This window comes from Calypte anna, unplaced genomic scaffold (genome assembly GCF_003957555.1).
Source record: "Calypte anna isolate BGI_N300 unplaced genomic scaffold, bCalAnn1_v1.p scaffold_117_arrow_ctg1, whole genome shotgun sequence".
In the NCBI taxonomy this organism is placed as follows: Eukaryota; Metazoa; Chordata; class Aves; order Apodiformes; family Trochilidae; genus Calypte; species Calypte anna.
In genome coordinates, this window is record NW_022045429.1 from 1 (window position 1) to 22,612 (window position 22,612).

At 42.8% G+C, this 22,612-nt stretch overlaps 1 protein-coding gene across 1 annotated transcript; it reads right to left on the bottom strand.

Moving 5' to 3' along the window:
• Positions 1-17,641: 17,641 nt before the first annotated feature.
• On the bottom strand, positions 17,642-22,612 carry LOC115600188 (ankyrin repeat domain-containing protein 26-like). The gene is made up of 6 exons (XM_030468455.1): positions 22,562-22,612; positions 22,075-22,216; positions 21,462-21,547; positions 20,557-20,808; positions 19,730-19,882; positions 17,642-17,818 (listed from the first exon to the last, which is right to left on the bottom strand). The coding sequence occupies exons 1-6, from the start codon at positions 22,610-22,612 to the stop codon at positions 17,642-17,644; spliced, it is 861 nt and encodes a 286-aa protein (XP_030324315.1).

The following is a 22,612-nucleotide window of genomic DNA, read 5'->3' on the forward strand; positions in this document are numbered from 1 at the left end:
TCATAGAATTACCCCTGCCAAAAACTAAAAGACAGATACGACAAGTATTAGGGCTATTTGGATACTGTAGGCAGTGGATTGAAAATTATAGTTGTAAAGTAAAATTTTTATATGAGCAGTTAATAAAAGATAGTTTACCTAAATGGACTGAGCGAGACCAAAGATTATTTAAGGACTTAAAAAAGGAATTAAGTCAAGCTCCAGTACTGAGTCTTCCAGATTTAAAAAGACCATTCCATTTATTTGTTAATATAAATGAAGGAACAGCGTTTGGGGTACTTACACAGGAATGGACTAATCAAAAGAAACCTATAGCTTATTTGTCAAAACTTTTAGACCCAGTAAGTAGAGGATGGCCAAGCTGTTTACAGATAATAGTTGCTGCTGCTTTATTACTTGAAGAAACAAATCGGATTACTTTTAATGGGGAAATTATTTTATATGCTCCTCATAACATTCAGGGAATATTACAGCAGAAAGCAGAAAAGTGGCTTACGGATAGTCGATTATTGAAATATGAAGGAATGCTAGTAGAATCTCCAAAATTATCTTTAAAAACTATAGGAGCTGTCAACCCAGCAGAATTTTTATATCCAGGAGAGGATGTAAAATCAATGCATGATTGTTTTCAAGTAATCGAGCAGCAGACCAAAATTAGACCTGATTTAGAAGAAGAGGAGTTAGAACAAGGGGAAATATTGTTTATAGATGGGTCCTCAAGAATAGTGGAAGGGAAACGGCTGTCTGGATACGCAATAGTTAAATTTAAAAATGGACAGATTAAAATTTTAGAGTCGGGACCTTTAAGTGCTGGTTGGTCTGCTCAAGCTTGCGAATTGTATGCTTTATGGAAAGCGTTAAAACTACTAGAAGGGAAAGAAGGAACAGTATACACAGATTCTCGGTATGCATATGGAGTTGTACATACCTTTGGAAAAATATGGGAAGAGAGAGGATTTATAAATTCGCAAGGAAGGGATTTAATACATTCAGAATTGATACGTCAAGTTCTTAATGCATTAAAAGCTCCAAAGAGAATAGCTGTGGTACATATTAAAGGACATCAAAGGGGAACCAGCTACCAGATTAGGGGAAACAACGCAGCTGACGAAGAAGCTAAGAGAGTTGCTGGGAATTGTACAGTAATTTTAGCAGTTCAAGCGGTTCCAGAAAAGCATTCCTTTTCCTTTAGTGAAATAGAAAAAGAAAAGTTGAGGCAAATGGGAGCTGTGGAGAAAAATGGAAAATACCTATTACCTGATAAAAGAGAAATTTTACCCAAGGGATTGGCAATAGATATATTCTCAAAAATACATAGCAAAACACATTGGGGAACACAAGCATTAGTTGACCATTTTGATCAGCTATATGCATGCATAGGAATGTATAATGTGGCGAAATCTGTAGTAGCTGCTTGTGAAACATGCCAAAAAGTTAATAAAGGAAGGAATAGACAAAAATCATTCGGGGGACGCCCTCCAGCATATCGACCCTTTTCGCATATACAGATAGATTATACTGAATTACCAAAAGTAGGAAGATATAAATATTTATTAGTAATAGTAGATCATTTGACACACTATGTCGAGGCATTTCCAACTTCAAGAGCAACTGCAAACCAAGTTACAAAAGTGCTGCTAGAACAAGTAATACCTCGATATGGTGTGGTAGAAGTCATTGATTCAGATAGAGGAACACATTTTGTTTCGAGGATTGTAAAAGACCTAATGGAAAATTTGGGTATCAAATGGGAATACCATACACCATGGCATCCGCAGAGCTCGGGAAAAGTTGAAAGAATGAACGGGGAGATTAAAACTATATTAACTAAATTGATGATTGAAACTAAATTATCATGGACTAAGTGTCTACCAATGGCTTTATTAATCCTAAGGACTAGGCCGCGGGCCGATCTGGGAATATCACCTTTTGAAATGATGTATGGTATGCCCTATCAGATAGAAAATCCCCAGACAAATATTTTAATACGTGACCAGGTAATTAAGGAATATATTTCACAATTGGCAAAACATCGTAATAATCTCTGGAAACGTGGGCTAATTGTACAGAGACCCCCTTTGGATTTAAACATGCATAACATCAAACCAGGAGATTGGATATTAGTTACAACTTGGAAAGAAGAAACGTTAAAACCTAAATGGGAAGGACCTTATCTTGTTCTGCTTACTACAGAGACTGCTGTTCGAACTGCAGAGCGAGGGTGGACTCATGCAAATCGCATTAAAGGACCAGTGAATCCCCCACAGTGGAGAATTGTTAGTCACCCAGGAGAAACCAAACTGGTGTTGAAACGATAAGCGTCTTTTGGAGATTCTGAACCACTTATATAGAGGGCGGTTCAATGTTTTCTTGTTTGTAGCTTGTTAGTATTATACTTAATAGGAGTTGTTATATGTCATTGTTGGTTGTGGTTGTTATCTGTTTGTGTGTTTTAAATGCAAAAGATGTAAGGAAAATTGGTGGAAACATTATAATTTGGGGGGGGTGCCTCCGGAAGGAGTTTGAGATTCCTGTTATAACATAGAAATAAGAAGGTGGCTATTAAAAGATTTATACTTTTGGTTTTATTTAAAATTTTGAATACATCCTAATTGTTGCTGTTCAGTGTAGGTTCGAAGCCCTAAACATAGAATGCACTTCTTGAATGGTGAGGGCCAAATCGTGGGCTGCAGCGAACTCGCAGGTTCGAAGACAGAAGGCTCGGCTGGTGCTCCTGCTGCCGAGAAGATGGTACACCCTGTGTCTGCTGGGGCAGTCGACAGGCGAGGCAGAGGAGGAACCCAGAGAGACCACAGCCTGGGACCTGGAGTGTACGGGCGGCCCTGGCCGAACTCCCATTCTTTCAAAAGGAAAATAAGTAAAATAAATGGGCTGGTCTCTCACTGGACTAGTAACAATATTGGGAGAAAAATGCAGAGGCAATTTAAAAAGATTATACAGACACCTCTTTTCCTGTACATCCTTTGTTTTATGATACCAATTTCAGATTCAACTAATCCACATGAACCATACAGGTGGACATTAAGTAGACTTGAGGACCAGAAGATTTTGAGCCAATACACAGGGCCAGAAGAACCAAACTTTCATGTATACTTGTGCAATCTAGTACAAACAGAACCATGTTTGAATTATTATCCGTATTACATTTGTCCTGCATCAAATCCAGGGAAAGCATATTGCAACTATCCAGGATATTTGCTGATCATACCGAGGTAGTGTTGGATTCCATGGCGGAACTAAGAAAGAGGTTGGAGTAAAGGAAAGGAGAATTAGAATCCAACAGATCCTGGTATGAAAATTGGTTTAATTTATCTCCCTGGTTAACCACTTTGATTTCAACATTGGCTGGACCAATCATTACGATAATATTGGGACTTATATTTGGTCCTTGCATATTGCGTTTTGTGTTACAATTTGTTAAAAAACGTCTCGATATTGCTAAGTTACTGGTTTTGACATCAAACTTAATGCAAACTGTATCGCCCTCTGTAAGCAGTGATGAACATGAAAAAGATGAAGTTTAATAAACAAATGAGTATCAAAAGAAAATGGGGGGATTGTTATAAAATGTTGTGGATTGTTTATTAAACTGTTATATGTGTTAAAAAAATCTTTTATTAAAGTATTGTAGTAAGCTGTTTTGGATAGTGGGTGGAGCATTAAGATCACAGCCTAGTGACGTAGTTGTTAAGAGGCAGAGGCAGAAGAGGAGACCCCTGGTAACAACTGGAACATGCGCAGTACATCAAGAAGAGAAATGGAACAAGAAGAGGAGTCTTTAAAAGGCCTGGTGAGGAAAGTGGGCGTGGCAGTAGGAGGCAAGTCTGGTTAGAACAGACCCCCCTGTCACCCAGCGCTGTTTTGCTCAATATTCTATTTGCTATAATTGAATAAATTTTAATTTGGTTTTTTATAAAACGCAGAGTACATGGTCAATTTATTACACCCTCTTTCCTAAAAAGCAGCAGCAGCAGCAGCACAGCCGAGCTCAGCCTGCACAAAGTCCCTCCGAAATGCTCCAAGCTGCTGCTTTTGAAGGCACCAGAGCCGGGAGCCCGAGCAGGGCAAGGCTGGGAAGGAAATCCCCAAATTCCCAGCCCCGGGAAGCTCCCTCAGGGGGTGTTCATTGCCAGTTCATCTGCAGGGCGAGAGAAAAGAAAAAAAAAAAAAACCGAGAAAAAAAAACCGGAGCAGGAGAGAGCCCCTCGGTTAGGAGCAAGGGGGGGGGGGGGGGAATCCCCGGCTCGGGGGCTGCTGGGCGCCGGGTCCCCGCGCCGAGAGGACTTGGGGCGGGGGGGGGGGGGGTCCCGCGGGGGAGCTGCGTGGCTCAGTGGAACGGTCAATGCCTTGGAACCCTGGGCTAAGCAGGGGCGGCCCCGGTTCGCGCCCCCAGGGCAAACCTCGGAGATGGGCTCGGCCTGCAGACACCGACACGCCCAGAGCCACAGCCACGCCCCCGAGTGGGAGGGGAAAAAAAAAAAAAAAAAAAAAAAAAAGCTCCCCCAATTTTTATTTTTCAGGCTTCTTTTTGCCCATCCCTTTCTCTCTTCTCCGAAACACAGGCTGGGCTCTGAAAGGGGGATTTTGGTAAAAAGTCAAGGACTTACAGCCTAGGGTCAAAAAAAAAAAGGTCCAGGTGTTGCCCGTAGTCAAGACACAAACCAACAGAGTTAGTTTATGTGGTGCTTTATTCAGGGCCCGGGAAGCCTGAGGACTAGCGTCCAAAGTCAGAGTTCCAAAGACCCTCATTTTTGGTTTAGCTTTTATACTCTTTACATTGTGAGGCTACGTGCAGAATTACATATGTTCAGGTCACAAACAACTACATAAATCATGTAGATAACAATAGACAAACATCTCTAAATGGTAAATCTTGTACTAGGAATTATCGTTTAGGTACTCCCGCTTCCTGGGTACAATATCTCATCTCTTATCTTTTCGTACAAAGTGTCAGTTTAACTCTTTCCACATGTTTCACATGCCCAACTGACCCCTTTGATCATAATTCACTGGAATTAGCACATTCCTTGCCGGTTCCCCCAAGACTTGTTCCCAGGGTTTGACTTTCCGGCCTGCCTGACCAGTTCAAATCTTAGCCTAACTACTTTGAAATCTCTATTTCTTTTTCTTTTTCCTACTTGTAATTTCTATTTACTTTCGCTACTTGCAACACAGGAAATCTTGGGGAAAAGGGAGGAGCAGGAGGAGGGGGGTTTCAAAGGGCATTTTTGGTCCACTTTCTGGGTTTGAAGGTCAAAAGGGGGGATTTGGGGCGAAAAAGGGGGGCTTTCAGGTGGAGAAGGGGGATTTGGGGTTGAATTCTGGTAAAAATCTCAGGGGTTCAGGCTGAAAAAGGGCTATTTAGGTGGGGAAAAGAGGGATTTTCTGTCGAAAAAGGGAATTGTTGCTGAAAACTCTCCTCCATTTGGGGTGGAAAAGGGCCATTTGGTTGCAAAGGGGTACGGGGCCACTGCCAAAGGCAGAGCACAGTGCCCGTGGGCACTGCAGACCAGGTCGGTGACGACCTGAAGAACCTGAAAGTGGCCCCGGGAGCCCACGGATACCCCCAGGGGACGGAGGGAACTGGGGAGGGGGTTGCTAGAGCCCTTCAGGGATCTTCCAAAAGTCCTGGCAGCCTGGGGAAGACACACTGACTGGAGAGAAAGGAACAAAACCAAAGCAAAGCCAACTCTCAGCCCCCAGGTCCACACTCAGCCTCTTTCCTAAAAAGCAGCAGCAGCAGAGCCGAGCTCTGCCTGCACAAAGTCCCTATGAAATGCTCCAAGCTTCTGGGAAGGAAATCCCGAAATTCCCAGCCCCGGGAAGCTTCCTGAGGGGGTGTTAATTGCCAGGAAAAAGGCAGGCTGAAAGAAAGAAAAAAAAAAAAAAAATTAAAAAACCGGAGCAGGAGAGAGACCCTGGGTTAGGAAGGAGGAGAGGGAGGGAGGGGGGAGAGACACGCAGCAAAGGACATGAGCACATTGCTGGTGTCCAAGTGGTTTCTGGAGCAGTCTTTCTACTTCCAACACCCTTTATGCACTCTTGAAAAGCAAACTATTTTATTTGCTTCAGAAATGTGAGTTTTTCTACTCCATTTCATAAACCAGGTGTGCAGAAAATGAAAAAGTGTAAAGAGGAGCACGTGTGGTAGCAGTGAGAAATAAGGGTGAGAGACTGATGAAAAATTTAAAACCAAAATCCGAATCAATTGTTTACAAAAATTTTAAAAAAGGAGAGGGTGGGAAGGGCAGGGGAGGGAAGAAGAGGAAAGAGAAGAGGAGAGAGGGGATAGGGGCTTTTAAAGGATAGGGGAAAGGGGAGGGGAAAGGGAAAAGGGAGGGGAAAGGGGGGGAGAACTGGAGGGGAAATGGGGGGGGTAACGGGAGAGGGGTAACGGGAGAGGGGTAAATGGGAGAGGAAGGGGAAAGAGGAAAGAGGGAGGAGAAAAGGAGAAGCAGAAAGAGAAAGGTGGGAAGGGGGAAAGGGAAAAGGGGGAAAGGGGAGAAGGAGAGGATTATGCAGGAGAGGAGTGGAGAGGGGGAAGGAAGGGGAAGAAAGGGTAGAGGGAGGGAGAGAAAGGAGAGGGAGAGGGATAGGGGAAGGGGGAGGGGAGGGAAGGAAATGGGAGAGGAGGGAAAAGGGAAGGAGAAGAGGGAGAGGACTACACATCAAAAAAACACCAGGGAAGGGCACCAGGGCTGTCATCCATCCAACAGACTCAGAACATTTATTCAGACTGACAGAAACATATTTTCATCTCTTCTGATCCATCACAAAACACGGAATAAGCTCCCAAAGATGTAAAGTTCATCAGTGTCTGGGGAGAAAAGAGACAAGATTCCTGGTGTTACTTTTACAGGAGAGAGGGGCAAAGAGGTCACTGTCAGAACATTACGGCTACGAAGCCAGAGCTGAACACTCTCTGTGATTAAAAGCAGACAGAAACAGAAGGAAATGGGCTCAGGGGCTTCCTGCAAAGCTGTGACTTTGGAGGAATCATTACAAAATAGCTGCAATTCCCTCTTGGACATCACAGAACATGTCTGATGCCATGGATGACAACAATTCAGCTCCTTTGCCTGAACAATACTGAGTGATTTTTCTCTAAAAAATAGGGTAACTTTTGTCACTGATCATCCTCTTCTTGCCTATGAAAAAAAAAAAAAAAAGACTGACACAGAGGAGCTACAAACACAAGCAATGAGTAAGGGACAGAAAACCCAAGAACTAACAGCATTTGTGTTATGGGCCTGTGCTGGAGAAGTGATGGCTCAGGGCTATGAAACTCTGCGGGGCTCCTTTTCTGGTTGGGATTGAGGATTAAGTCCAGGCAAAGATGACTTCAGCTGAAGCCAAGTGTATCTGTGGGGAGGAAATGGGTCACTTTTCTTTGTTCTTGGGGTTTTTGGTTTTTTTTTTTCAGGCAAGCGCTTAAAGAGCATTTTGTAAGCAGAAAGTTTCTGTGTAAAGAGAGCAGAAAAAAACCCCTGTGCTTAGCAAGGAACTAAACAGCTTTCAAGATGTTCTTTTTAAGAGTTAGGAGCAGTTATATTTTTCCTACCTCTGACATGACACCTTACCTTGTTCTTCATCTTATCATCTTCTTCTTACCAACTTCTTCAGAGATGAACTCATCCAGTTCCTGCTTGTATCCAGAAAATATCCCATTAAGAGGAGTGCAATATCCTAAAACATTCTAAAACCTTCTTCCAATCCACACAAAACCAGACAAAAACTCCAAGGGCCAAACAAGTGAGGCCATAAACCAGCAGAGTGGAGGGAAGGGCCCTCTCTCCAGGACTAAAGGGAGAGCAGTGACCAAATTCACAGCTCCTCCAGGAGAACCCCATAAAAACCCAAATGCCTCCTACACACAGTGGATCTTCTACATTGAAGTATAAAATGAGATTTATTGCAGACTTATTTATTATAGTCATACAGCCTAGATAAGAAAATTTAATTTAAAGCTTAGCTAGGAAGATCCTGTGGCATCATCTTTGGTTTCTGGGCACTCTTGGGAAACAGCCCTCCAAACCCAAACTTTTCACCCCTAGCACACCTAGATGTTGTGTTGGGATGAGGAGGAGTTACACCAGGAGTAATCCCTTCAAAGGAGTTGTAACTTTAGGCTAAAAAGCACAACCTTGCTTACAGATGCTCTTCAGCAGTAGCTGAGGATGGGATTTCAAAATGTTTACCCTGACTGCAGAAGAGGAAATCCTGTTCATCAATGGTTCTGCTCCTATGGGTGAGCTGGGGATGCTTCCTACTGGACTTCTGTTCAGAACCAGACTGGTGCCAGGATGTCCCAGGTGAGCTGAATGGTGGACTGGATTTGAAGCCACTGATGGGAAGTGTGTTCTTCCACCTTTCACGAAGCTTTCTGTTGGCTTTTCCTATTTTTTTTCCCATCAGTTCTGAAACATTCAGACACAAAGAATTATTTCTGGCAGGAACAGATTAGGAATGACCAAACCCATTTGACCTGAAGGGTTTTGGGGAGCCTGTATCACAGCAGTCAAACCTGCAAGAGTTACCAAGACTTGGGACTGCTCAGCACTAAAGCTTCAAAGCAATCTGTGAATGGAGTTTGCTCTGGAATTTTGGGACAACTTCATCTACCTTGGATTTTGCCTCTCCCATTGTTTTTTCCAAGCCCAGGTTGGCTTCCTCCAGGTTCCTGCAGTGCCTCGTAGCAACTTCCAGTGAAGCTTCTGCCACAGACAGCTTTTTAATGTCAGCTCTCTGACATTAAATGAAATGGTTAGATGAGCATGAAAAAAGTTATAAGGACATGAATTCTGTCTTTAACTTATTTGATTATACAGTTACAACTGTCTTGAATTCAAAAAGTAGGAAAATTTTGCCTGCCACCAGCAGTCAACACCTCCAAACTCATGGAGCAGCTCATGGAGATTTCTCTTTTCTAATAGATAAACAAATAATATATTATATATTATAGATAATATTATACTTTTTGAACACTACACCAGCATACACTGAATCATGTTATTTTTTTAACAAAACTCAAAGCAATCTGTTTGATGCAAGAGCCACAGGTTGACTGCAGATATTACTCTGGTGACTAAAGGCAGGACTTTGTATGAGATGGTTCTTGGGTCTCTTTCTGCATTCTACAAACAATTAAATTAATACATTCAATTAATATTAATTAAATTAATACATTAAATTAATACCAAGTTAATTTTAGAGTAACAACTCTCATAAATCTGGACAGTCCCTCCTTTCCTCCAGCCACCCACCCAACTACCATCTCCCAAAGGAACCTGGGATTTTGGCACTAGGAATACAAAGTTTTTCCCAGGGGAAAACCATTGACAGAACTCCTGGAGTTCTTCCCCCTCTTCCCTCTTCAAGAAACTGAAAAATGAAGAATAAGGTGGTTATATCTGACACATGCAGGTATTCACCTGACTCAAACAATCTGGGGTTGAGAAGAAGAAAGAAATGGAATTTTAAAGCACTGTGCACATTACTAAGGCAGACAAACAGCACACCAGTGTCTAATGACTCAACAGGACTGGTTCCTGTTTTCCAGAAAATAAAAAGTAACAAAATGGGTACAGCAACTTTTAAATCTTTGCTCTGCCTGGGACTGGTGGAATTTGCAGATTTAACATTCTCATCAGTCTTCTGACCAGTTAATTAGCCTAACACAGCCACAAAGAAGAAATTTAAATATTGCTGCACATCACAAAATAGAGAAGAGAAAGCTTAGTGGCTGAAATTGACTTTTGTGAGGAACAGGCAGGTCCCAAAAGACAGAAGGCAGAAATCAACAGCAGAACATAGAGCCTTCAACACTGCAAAAAGTGTGTCCTTTACCTCCCTTTTCTTTAGTTTTTCAGCCTCACAGTTTAAGACTTGTTCTCTTAAACCAGCACACTTGGCCTTTAATTCCTTGTTCATCTTTTCCAGCGTGGAAACTTGCTTTTCAGCAGAGTTTGTGGAAAATGTCATTAAAGCATCCCTGTGCAGCAGCTGATGGAAGAAATGGCTTTCCCTCTGGAGCTGGGCCAATGCCTCCTGCATGGACAGAATCACAGAACCACAGAATCAGTAAGGCTGGAAAAAACCTCTAGGATCCTCCAGTCCAGCTGGGAAACCAACACCACTAAACCATGTCCCCAAAGTGGGAATAATGTGCTCCACTCTCCCCTGAGGTGTTACTCAGGACTCCAGACCCCTTTGCCCAGCCCTACCCCAGATACCCAACACCAACAGGATGCCTGCCCTATTCCCCTCATGAATGCCCTCAGAAAAAAATCTTTTCAAACACTTCTAAGCATGGCCCAACACACACATGTTTTGCAGAGGCAGGGAAAGCATCAAAGGTCACCAAAATTCAGGGATTTTTTGCATGAGCTTTCTCTTACAAAGAGGAAGACCAAGTATGTTTAATCACACACATCAGCCTTTTACAGACAAATCTCCTTCTTCACTTCAATATGTATTTTGTATGGGGGAAAAAAAATGCATTTGACTGCATTGTTTGCAGGAACAACACAGCTCAGCTGGAAATAAAGCAGCAGAGCAGGAAATACCCAGCATCGTGGAAAAGATTTTTCCCCATCTTAAGAAAATTGTACCCAACTTCAGACAGCAACACCACCTTCCTCTGCATGACTCTGCCATCACCATTAGTCACTTTCTGCCAATTTTCTTTACCTTATTGTATAATTTACTCTATAATTACTCTCTATTTACTCTATAATGTTACTTAGCAGTCTGGACTCTAATTCAAAATATTTGGCTTCACATACCTGCACCCCAGAATTGTCAGTGGCTTCCTTTAGGCCTTTTTTTTTGTTTGTTTTTTGCTGGTGATGACACATGGAAAGTTCACCTCCAGGGAAAACCACAGTATTCTTCCAAGGATTTTTCCAGCAATGGAGAGCAGAGTTATAGCTCAGTAGTGTGAGCAGTTCGACTTTTCTCCTTTCTTCTTCTACAGGATGATGATGACTGCACCATGGTGTTTTCATCAAAGCTGTTTCTCACTGGATCTTTTGGAAGACAGTGAAATTTTAGAAGTTCTCTTCTCTTTGTCAACAATTGTTGGGTCTCTCAGGTGTTTTCCTCAAAGCAATCTTTGGTTTTCTTTGAGGAGAACCCTGGGGATTCTTCAGAGATTGCAGGATGTTTTTTTTTAATGTGTTTCCAAAGCGCTTCTGGAGAGAGAGCTATGGGATGACCTAAAAGTCTTGACGGTTTACCTGGAAGCTGTTTCTCACTATCTTTTGGAAGACAGTGAAATTTTAGAGATTCTCTGTCAACAATTCTTGGATCTCTTAGGTGTTTTCATCAAAGCAATCTTTGGTTTTCTTTGAGGAGAACCCTGGGCATTCTTCAGAGATTGCAGGATGCTCTTTTTACTGTGTTGCCAAAGCGCTTCAGGAGAGGGATCTATGGGATGATCTAAAAGTCCAGCTTGAAGGTTTACCTGGAAGCTGTTTCTCACTGTATCTTTTTGAAGATGGTTCACTTTGAGCCTCCTCCCTGGGATGCCACCCCTCTTAGGTCTGAGCTTCAAGCAGAGGGTTAAGTTTGCATGGCACAAGGCAGTGGTCTGTAGGACATTCTGCAGCAGGCATTGCTCAGCTATGACGGACATTGCCAACATTTTTCTGGCGCACTAAGACACAGTCAGTGAGGTGCCAGTGCTTGGATCCCGGATGCTTCCACATTGTTGGAAGAGAGTTTTGGGGATGGTGAGGTTCTGCTCAGCACAAAACTCCAGTACAAGACGTCCATTGTCACTACAGTTTCCAACACCATGCTTGCCCAGGACTCCTTTCCAGGATTCATAGTTTTTTCCTACTCCGGTGTTGAAGTCACCAAGGCTTATGATCTTCTCTGCAGGAACTTTCTGGGCGAGGCAGTGCAGGTTTGGTGTAGAATTTGACTTTTGGTCAGCTTGGAGGGTTGGGGCATAAATCCTGTGAAGAACATGGGGCTTGTTGTGGAGTGGGAGGCATAAGGAAATAATGCGATCAGTGACCTGACAGCAAATTTTTAAGTTTGGAGGCTTGGAATAGCTGTGAATAAAAGCAAAATCCTCATCTATCAGCCCATCAGAGTCTTCCTGGGAAATATCAGCACTGCAATGAAGGAGAACTTTGATCAAATTAAGATTCCCACCAACTGAACTACTGGACTTAGATTCCTGTTCAGTGCCAAACTCTTTGCCAGGATGTCCCAGATGAGTTGAAAGCTGAGCAGGACTTGGAGCCAGAATTCTGCTCTCCAAGCTGCTTGTGACTGAAGATCATCTTCTGATGCCCTTCTCATGGAGTGCAGTGTTGGCTTTTGGTAGTTCATCATCAGCTCTGAAAACATTCAGACACATCCCAAGAATGATTTCTGGCAGGAACACTTTGGCAGAGTTACCCATAGTCACTGATTATTTGTTGATTTCTGAAAATAGAGAGGATTAGGAGTGACCAAACCCAGAATTTGACCTGAGGGGTTTTGGAGAGCTTATATATTAGCAATCAAAGCAAGGACTTGGGACTTCTCAGCACCAGAGCTTCAAAGCCCCTGTGATTGCTGTATGCTTCTTCCAAAAGGCAGAGAAAACCAACTCTGAGCTACCCTCCCTTTCCCATGGAGAGCTCAAACCTCAGACAAGCTGATAAAATAGCAGCCAAAAAAAGACTTGTTTTCCTTCACAGAATCAAATTCTGTGCTCTGCAGGACCTTCCCTTATTCAATAAGGGACATGAAATTCATCTTTTTTGCCATACATTCCTGTTGAAAACAGAATTCATGAAGAAAACCCTATTAATTCCATGATCAGTGCTGTGACTGTTGGAACACTCCAGAAAAATTAAGACAGGTCTAATGAGGACAAAGGGTCTTAAGGAACTTTCCCCACAAATATGCCATTTTAGGCTTACAAACATAATGCTGACCAGATGTAGAAGAGGAACCTCAGCAGGAAAACAGGAGGAAAAAAGGAAACTCTTATTACCACTCCAAAAAGCCTGTGCCTACCTTTCCAGTTCATTTTGTAACCATCTTCTCTTTGTCACTTCCTCCAGATACAGCTTTTCCTCTTTAGAACAATGCTCTCTCTCAGGGTGTATTTGTATTTTTCAGGGTATTTATCTCCATTTGCTGGTCTTCTTTTGTGTTTCTCCTGCCATCATGCCTGCCTTAGGCTCTTCTTTCAGCTGGCAAGAAAGTTTGTCGAGCTGTAGACAGAAAGAAACACACACACACAAAAAGGAATTCAGCAGGAGCTAAAAGAAAAAAAAAATTGGTGAAGGGCTGGGCACCAGGACTGGATTTATCATCTGCTGACTCAGTATTAAAATCAGAATGAAACCAGGGGCTTCCTTTTAATCAAGAACAGCTTTAACATCATTTCTGATAGGATTCCTCAGGTTCCCAGCCCTTCTCCTTCAGTAAGCACCAAACTGGCAGCATTTTCCCCATTTTCCCATTTCCTGGAAAAGCACTGGAAAAGCTCATGGGAAGTCAAACACACCCAAACCTCCTGGTTTCAGCACAAAAACCACCTCTCAGGAATTTTTACAGCACACTCAAGCTTCATTATGGCACTAACAAACACACCATCTTTTTTTTCCCTCTACACTGAGAAATTTTTAAATATTAGTTAAGAAGATGGCTTTTACTGAAGGAGGAAGATGTATTCTCTTCTTTAGGTGAAAGCTGCAGTTTATTTTAGAAAATATGCAGGAAATATCAGCCTTTCGTTAGGTCCCAGTGGTCACCTACAGCTCTGTCCTTCTTTTCCCCTTCCAGAAGCAAAGTTTTCTGTATCTATTGAACATCAAACCTGATATCCTGTCAGTCACTAAAAGGGGAGGAAGCTGGCATGGTGAGCCCTTGAAAGAGGCTCTAACAGAAGGAAGAACCTTGATTTATTTGACAGGAAAAAAGACAATGAATGCTTGAGAATAGGAGGTTCCATATAAATAAAAAGGAGACTTTTTTTTACTATGAGGGTGACAGAGCACTGGCACAGGCTGGTCCCTTCCAACCCATAATTTTCTGTGATTCTATTTAAATCTGCCTCAATGTAATGACCTTCCCTGCCATCCAAAATAACTCTTTGAAGAGAAAGACAAAAACTCCAGAAACCTTTGGACTAATCATGCATGCTACTCAAACAGCAATAACCACCTCAAAAAGCACTTTTTGGGTTCTCAGGAGAAGGGAAAGGCTGGGCTGAAACCAGGGTTTCTCTCTAGTGAGGAACAAATTCCACAACATTTTCTGCATCACCTCACTGCATCCTGCCCAGGGAAGCAATTGGAAAGCCTTAGGAAAGAGTAAGACAGGTTCCAGGAGAAAAAACTTGGGGCACACTCATCTACTGCTGCAGCACCATGGAAAGCCAAATCCATTCCAAAATACAGCCCAGAAAAAAACCAAAATAAATATTAACAACGTGAAAAGAAGCCTTGGGAAAGAGTAAGAGTTTTTCCAGGAGAAAAAACACCACTACTACCACCAAAAAGCCTCACATAAATCAGAGCTCACCTTTGTGTGCATTTTAGCAGCTTCATTGGCCATTTCAGAAGAACCATCCTTTATTTGTTTCTTCAACTCATGCAGGGACATTCGCTCCCCATATTCCCTTATAATCTCTTTAATGCTTGAGAAGCTCTCTGAGCTACAAAGCACATTTGAAAAGAAAACAATGAAGCAAAGGAACACCAGGCAGCCTTTTTCACGTATTCTTGTGTAAACATCACAGAAATTTCGTCTTTAACAGAAATTACTGAGACAAAAAATCCAGCATTCCTATGCCACACCTGGAAGCTCCAAATTTCACCTGTGGAAGAATTCAGATTTTCCCTGCAGGGAAACCTCCTTAGGCAGCTCTCATCTCATGGAGAGCAGAGTCTTGCTCGGACTAAGATGAGGATGGAATTTCCTCACCAACTCTTCTGCACACCCAGTTCTACATTCAAATTGAATCCAGCTTGAATTGTACTCAGGGATATGAACAAGCCCCACCTCTCAGACTCTTCCTCCACTTCCATGTTTATTTCCAGCTCTCTGTCCAGATGCACTTGGAGAGGGCAGCTCAGCTCTTCCTTCTCTTTCTTTCTGTCACTCTCAGACTTTCAAAACAGAAAAAGCAGATGGCACACAGGGCACAGGACCTGCACCTCATCTTCTCCCCAGAGCAGCTGCTCTACACCTCCACCTCTCAGCCAACTTCCACAGAAAGCCAAGGGACCCAATTCCTGAGAATATTTCATCACATTTCCCACCCAACAAGCCAATAGCTAACAATGGAAAGAGATGCTCCCACCCAAGCAAAGGCAACGAGGTGATTTTGATTCACATCTTGTTCTCCCTCTTGCTCTTCTCTCAGCCAAACTGCTCTAAATTTCTACTTATGTTTTTTCCTTATGCAGAAAAGGAGAAAAGGGAAAGACTGCCCCTGTGAAACTGGCAGCTCTTTCATTTTTCCCAGGCATTAATTCACTTTCCCCTCTTTTCTGCAAGGTTTTTAAGCTCCTGCTGCCCTCAAAAACTCCTCAACACCCTGAGTGCTCTTGGAAAAGAGAACAACCCTCAAAACCAAAACTCTTCACCCCTACCACACCTAGATGTGGAGTGTTGTGATGAGGAGGAGTTACACCATGAGTAATCACTACAAACGAGTTGTAACTTTAAGGTTAAAAAGCACAACTTGGCTTACAGATGCTGAGGGTGGGATTTCAAATTTTTTACCTGAGCTGCATAATGGGTGCAAATGTTGTTCCCCAAGGATTCTGATCCTGTGAGTGGGAAGCTTTCTCCTAAACTTGAACTTAGAGAAAGAGTGATCCCAGAATGTTCAACCAGATACTGCTCAGCACTGACATCCAGATCTTCACTGATGGAAGAGGAAAGAACAAGCTTCCCACAAAGCTTTCTTTTGGTTTTTCCTTGGTTTTCCTCAGCTCTGAAAAAATTCAGACACGTATCAAGAGTTATCTTTGGGAGTCACTTTGGCTCAGTTACCCCTCCACCCCACCCCAGGTCTTTGATTATTATTTAACTTGTGAAAGTTGAAGGGATTAGGAGTGACCAAACCCTGAACAGCATTTGAGCTGAGGTTTTTTGGAGGATTTCTCAGCAGCCACATTTCCCACACGGAGCAGCAACCAACACTTGAGACTTCTCAGCATGAGAGCTTCAAATCTGTGACTGCTCTGTGCTTACACAGCTTTTTCCAAAAGGCAGAGAACAGCTGCACAACACCCTTTCCCATGGGAAGTTCAAACCATAACCCTCAAATGGAAGCCAAAAATAAATATTCACTTTCTTCCTTCATAGAATTAAATTCTGTTCTCTGTAGGGCACATCCTTATTCAAACAGTACAAGAAATAAAATTCATGGTTTGTTTTGTTGTTTTGTTTTTTTTTTGCCACTCACTGAATGTAAGGAGGGAGATTATTAGAGACTGGCAAAAAGGCTGACTGGTAAAGTACAGTTAATTAAAAAAAACAAAACAAAACATTAATTCCACGATTAATGGTGCAAGAATGCTCTTGAGCAGTCTTGGAATTGGAATTCTGAAGAGATATTAAGACAGAGGGAGGGTTAAAGGAACCTTCCTCACAAATATGCCATCTCAGGCTAACAGATATAATGCTGACCAGATGTAGAAGAGGAACCCTAGCAGGAAAACACAGAAGGAAAAAAGCATGTACCCACCTTTCCAGTTTATTTTGTAACCATCTTCTCTTTTTCACTTCCTCCAGATACAGCTTTTCGTATTTTTCCTTTAGGACAATGCTCTCTCTCAGGGTGTATTTCTCACTCTCCAATTCCTGTTTCAGGTCTCCCACTCTGCGAAGCAGCAGCTTTCTCTCTGCTTCGTGGTCGTGGGCTCTGATTTCTTCCATTCTGTCCTGGGAAGCTGCCTGCTCCTGAAGCAGGTAACACATTTTTACCCACCACAAATTAAAAAGGGAACTTTTTTTTTCAACCTGCCCAGTGTCAGGGGCACAGATTTACTCCTTGAGGCACTTGTGCATCCTCCAGCAACCCAGGCAGAACCCAGGAGCTACCACAGGCAAGAATTCTTCTTATTTAGAAAGAATCCCTTCTTCTCAGCACTTATTTATCCAAGCTGCTAATGAAGGAACACCGTGGGACAGAAAAGGATAGAGAAAAGGATTCCTCAAAGAAGGAATTCCCCCAGCCTGCCACTTTGCTCTAGGGAAAGAATAACACAGAAAACACTTTCAGAAGCCCCTCTGCTCCTGGCCAGGATTTCAGAATCCCACAATTTGGAAAAGAGCTCTGGGATCACCGAGTCCAAACATCAACCCAGAAAAAAATTAGAATATTCCAAAGGCCCCACAGCAATTGGCAAAAAGGCAGCAGTTGATGAGCAGCTTACCAGGGGTGAGCCTTGCAGAAGGGTTTCAATTCTACTGTTTTGCTGCACAACTGTGGCTTGCAGTCTGGCATTTTTAGCTTCAAGGCTTAAACAGAAACACAGCTTTTATTACAGGGAACCACCAGAGCACCAATTCTTAAAGAACAGCAGGGAAAGGACAAACAGAAGCACCTTCACCACCCCAGACAGCAGCAGACACCTTGGTCCCCTCTGCCACTCTCTTACCACTGTATCCGTTCCTCCAGGTGTTTCATTGCAATAGTACTCCCAGAAGATGCCAACAGGAGGTCCTCCAGTCTCTGGAAACAATCTCTTTTTTCTCTTTCCTTATTCTCCAGAGCACTCTTCAGGTCACGAATTGAATGCTCATGCTGAAGATGTTCTTCCAACTCCTGCAGCTGTAAAAGAACAGCAAGATTCCACAGCACTCAGCTGAGTTTTTATCCTGAAGAGCTCAGGGAAGGCCTCTGTCTGCACATACCCACTACCCAAAGAGCTGTCAGTACATTCCAAACCTTCCCTCTTCCTAGGAAATGAACACAAAACATGTTACTTTACCCAATCTTCTCCACTCTAAGCACTGACACTCACCCTCCCACTCCTTTCAGACACTCTCTGGATCCCTTCGTTTGCTCCCCCCCTTGAAAATAGGAATTAAAAAGTTCATCCTTCTCCTAAAGGAACGTCACAGCCCCCTTGTGTATCTATAGATGTATCTATATTCATGCAGGGTAAGTTCCAGAAGCAATCAGAATTGGCAGCATGCTGATGGATGGAGTTAAACCCAGTGGTGGTCCCAGGGTGGTCCCCAGGGCTCTGCACCAGTTCTCTTCAACATCTTTATCAGTGATCTGGATGAGGGGATTGGGTGCAAATGACACCAAAGTGGGTGGGAGGCTTGATCTGATGAGGGCAGAAAAGCTCTGCTAGAGGGACCTGGGCTGTAGGAGATTCAACAAGGGCCAGGAAAAACATTTTTCCCAAAAGGGTTGTCAGGCACTGGAACCAGGGGCTGAGTCACAATCTCTACAGAAACTTCAGAGATGTGGGGATGTGGTGCTGAGGGACAGGATTGGGCTTAGCAGGGCTGAGGGAACACTTGGACTTCATTTGAAAGATCTTTTCTAACCAAAAGAGTTTTATGATTCTCTGTTACAAGTGGGGGAAGCACGGCAAGCAGAAAGAAGCCCAAATGCAGCATTATTGCAGACATTCTTTCTATATAAATGCAGACATTATTTCTATCTTAATGCAGACATAGTTTCTATATAAACACAGTCCATTATTTCTACTGTCCTTCAGAAATCAGATAAAACTTTCTGGGCCAAACCACATGGAAAAAGTGACAGACACCTCAGTCTCTTTTGCAGAGCACTTGACCACATACAAACCTTGGACCGTGTCAAAGACAAAGACACCAAGTGTCCTGGTTTGGGCCAGGATAAAGGGGATTTTTTTGTCTTGTACTTTTGCTTTCAGCTCAGTCTCTTGGAAGTAGTTGCACTTGCTGAAATTAACAGCAAGTTTCGCAGACAGTGTCTGCTTCTAGGACTAATAACGCTTGATTTTTATAGTTACAGCAGAACCAAGGCCACTGCTCAGCTCTGAGGAACATTTTACCCTCCAGAAGGAAGAAAGAGGTCCCACCTTCAGCCCTCTGCTGGGGAGGAACAGACAAGATAGATGTCAGAATTGACCAAACAGAGAATTACATCCCATACACCTCATACTCAGGATAAATTTGAGGGATCACAAGGGTGAAGCCAGCTTCCTGCCCTTCCTGCCTTTCCTGCTTCCCTTTCTTCACCCATTCCCTGTTTCCTTCAGCATCCTGGGAGGATTCCATCCCTTCCTCTGCCTGTGGTCCTGATCCGTGCCAGCCTGAATCTCTGTGTTCCTGTCTCCAGCTCCCGACCACTGCTGAGTCCAGGAGTCCAGGCTGGACTTTCTCAGGGCTGCCCTGCAGCCTCAGTGGTGACACGAGAGTTATTGGGGGAAAAGGGGTGAAGGAACGTGGGATCAATTTTCCTCTATATTTGTATATATTTAGTAATTTTTTTCCTCTTTATCATTCCTGTTTCATTAAAGCCGTGTAGTTTAGTTCCCAACCCACCAGTCTCTCTCCCTTATTCTCTCTCCTTGCTTTATAAGGGAGGGAAGGGGGATTAATAGTGAGTATCTCTGATTTCCATTTAATTGCTGGGCCAGTGTTAAACCCTGACACCAAGTTTGTAAAACGCTGTGATTCCTCCACACATCATCCCCCCTAGCACGAGGAAGTTTATTCTAGGATTCTAAAGTTTGTGTACCTTGGATTTATTTCCTCGCAATTCCTTCTTCAAGCCCAGCGTGGCCTCCTCCAGGTTCCTTCTGTAGTGTGTGGCGACATCAAGCGAAGCTTCTACCATGGAGAGCTTTTTCAGAGCATCAGCAAGCTCCTGTTGCAGCCCTCTGATCTTGCACTAACAAAGATGAGCATGAGGAAAATTATAAGACTATGAATTCTGTCTTTAATTTGTTGATTTATACAATTAGACCTTGTCTTGAACTCAAAAAGCAGGAAAAATCTGCTTGCCGTCGGTAGCCAAACGTTGAGCCCCTCAACTACCAACAGCTCTTCAGGAGGATTTTAATAAATAAAAAAAAAAAACCTCAAGTATTCAAGTATTCAAGTTCAAGTATTACACTTCTTGAACCATACACAAGCATGTGTATGTTATTTTGGTACCTGTTATTTTGGTACTAAGAATACAAAGTGATTCACAGGGTAAAATGACTGACAGCACTGGTAGACTTCTTTCCCCTCTTTCTATCTTAAAGAAATGAAATCATTGCTCTGCCTGAGGCTATGGAATACTCTGCAGAGGAGCACATTTCCTACTTGTTTTTTGCAGAAAAACTTATAACTGAGGTCCTCAAGAGTCTTCTGTGCAGTTCTTGGTCTTTCACAGAGCCACAAAGAACAAAGAAGTTTAAATATTGCCACACACCATAAAATACAGAAGAGAAAGCTTAGGTTGGTGTCTGAAGTTGACTTTCTGAGGAACAGCCAGGTCTCTTAGAAGCCCCAAAACTCAGAAATTAACCCCAAAATACTGCTAATAGTCTTAAGCACTGCTAATATTGTATGCTTTACCTGTGCTTCTACTTTGTCAACCTCACATCTTAAGACCTGCTTCCTTAAGAAACTGCAGCTTTCGTATAATTCCTTGTTTTTCTCTTCCAACAGATAAACTTTCTGCTCAGTATCAGCCTTGAGATTCTTGAAAATGTCATTAAAGCAGTCCTGAGCAACAGTCAGTACATTTTCTTGGATGAGCTGCCTCTTCCTGTCTTCCAGTTGCTGGCGGAGCAAGAGGTTTTCCCTCTGGACCTGGGCCAATTGCTCCTACGTGGACAGAATCATAAAACCCCAGAATCATTAAGGTTGGAAAAAACCTCCAGGATCCTCAAGTCCAACAACCATCACCATGCCCACCAAACCATGCCCCAAATTCCAAGTAATTTGCTCCACTTGAGCTGTTACAGAAAACTCCAGAGGATGCCTGCCTTAATCCCAATGCAAAAAAACTCCTTTTTTCAAACACTTCTTAACATGGCCAAACCCACACATGTTTTGCAGAAGCAGAGAAAGCAACAGAAAGGTGACCAAAAGTCAAGGCTTTTTCTCTTAAAAAGAAAAAGTAACGTTTCATCCAACAGATCAGCATGTTACTGAAAAATATCCCTTTTTACTTGAATATGCATTTTGCAGGGGAAAAGATGCTTTTGACTGCATTGTTTGTTTGCACAGCACAACAGGAAAAACAATGGCAAAAAACCTAAAGGAAACCAGCTGGAAACAAAGCAGATAAAGAAAAAATATCCAACATCATGACAAGGATTTTACACCATAGGAAGACTGGATCCAGCTTCACTTCAGACTCACTCTCCCTCTCCAGGACTCTCACTTCATTATCCACTTACCGTTTTTTTCACCATAGTTTTTATATACAATTTCACAGGTCAGATTCTAATTCAAAAATATTTGGCTTTCCATACCTGCACCACAGAGTTTTCAATGGCATCCTTGATAACTTCTTTTTCAGCTGCTGCTGATATCTGGGAGGTACAGCCAGAGTGCTCACCTACAGTGAAAAACAAATTTTTATAAACAGCATGACTTAATACTACTTATTTACACCTTGAGTGCATCTTCAATGCATCTGAGAAAAGGTTCAGAACAAAATAAAACATCCTCTAAAATTTGTGAGCTGCTGGAGTGAATAGTTTTATCATAACAGCAACTTCACGTGTACCTCTGTGAATTCCTTTCTTCTGAAGCAACTTACATTTTAATGGAAAAAAGAAAGATTATGAATTAAGGGCCACAAATATACCACTCCTGTTACTCCAAGGTGAATGATCTCTAACAGCCTGTGGAAAATGGGACTTCAGCTTTTCCTGGGGGCCAAGGAACATTTGTAGATAACACCACTGAAGGCACTACACAGACTGGCATAAATGATCAGTATCAAGATGCTTGGAGGAAGCACACACTGAGCTCCTATACAAGGAACCTCCACCACTTGGAGAGCAACACCTTTTATATTATAAAACATTATTTAATAATCATAAAGAATTGCATCACTCTTTCCCAGCTCCCTTCTCTCACCAGTGATGTCTCTTGAAGCTGCCTTGGGGACTTTAGAGTCACCATTACAAACATGGTGCTTCACAATCCAGGCAGCTGGAGCTTTTTTCTCTTCACTTTTGCCTCCCTTCTCCTGCTTTACTTCCTCTACAGGTGACTCTTCCTAAAAGAGATCAAGAAAAGGAAGATATAAAAGGGGAAGAAGCAAGCATCTTCTTTGCCTTTCACTGGCTACTTGAAAGAGGTTTTCTTATGGAAAAGAAAAAAGGGAAAAATTGTTGAGCTTTGATTTACAAGGCCTTCAGCTTTTCCATGGAAATCTGGAGGAGCAGAATGGAATTCCTCCTGTCCTCAGTCTCAGCCCTGCTCCTGCACAGCCCCTAAGAAACTCTTCCCCACTTCAGCCCAGCTTCATTCCAATTCCAGCAAGCTCTCAGGTGCTCCTGGATCTCCCTCCTACCCTCCCCAGCCCCCCCATGGCCACCTCCCTGTCCTTCACACAAAGTACCTCAGAATCCCAGGGAGAAGAATCCTCATCTGCCACAATCAAGTTCCCCAT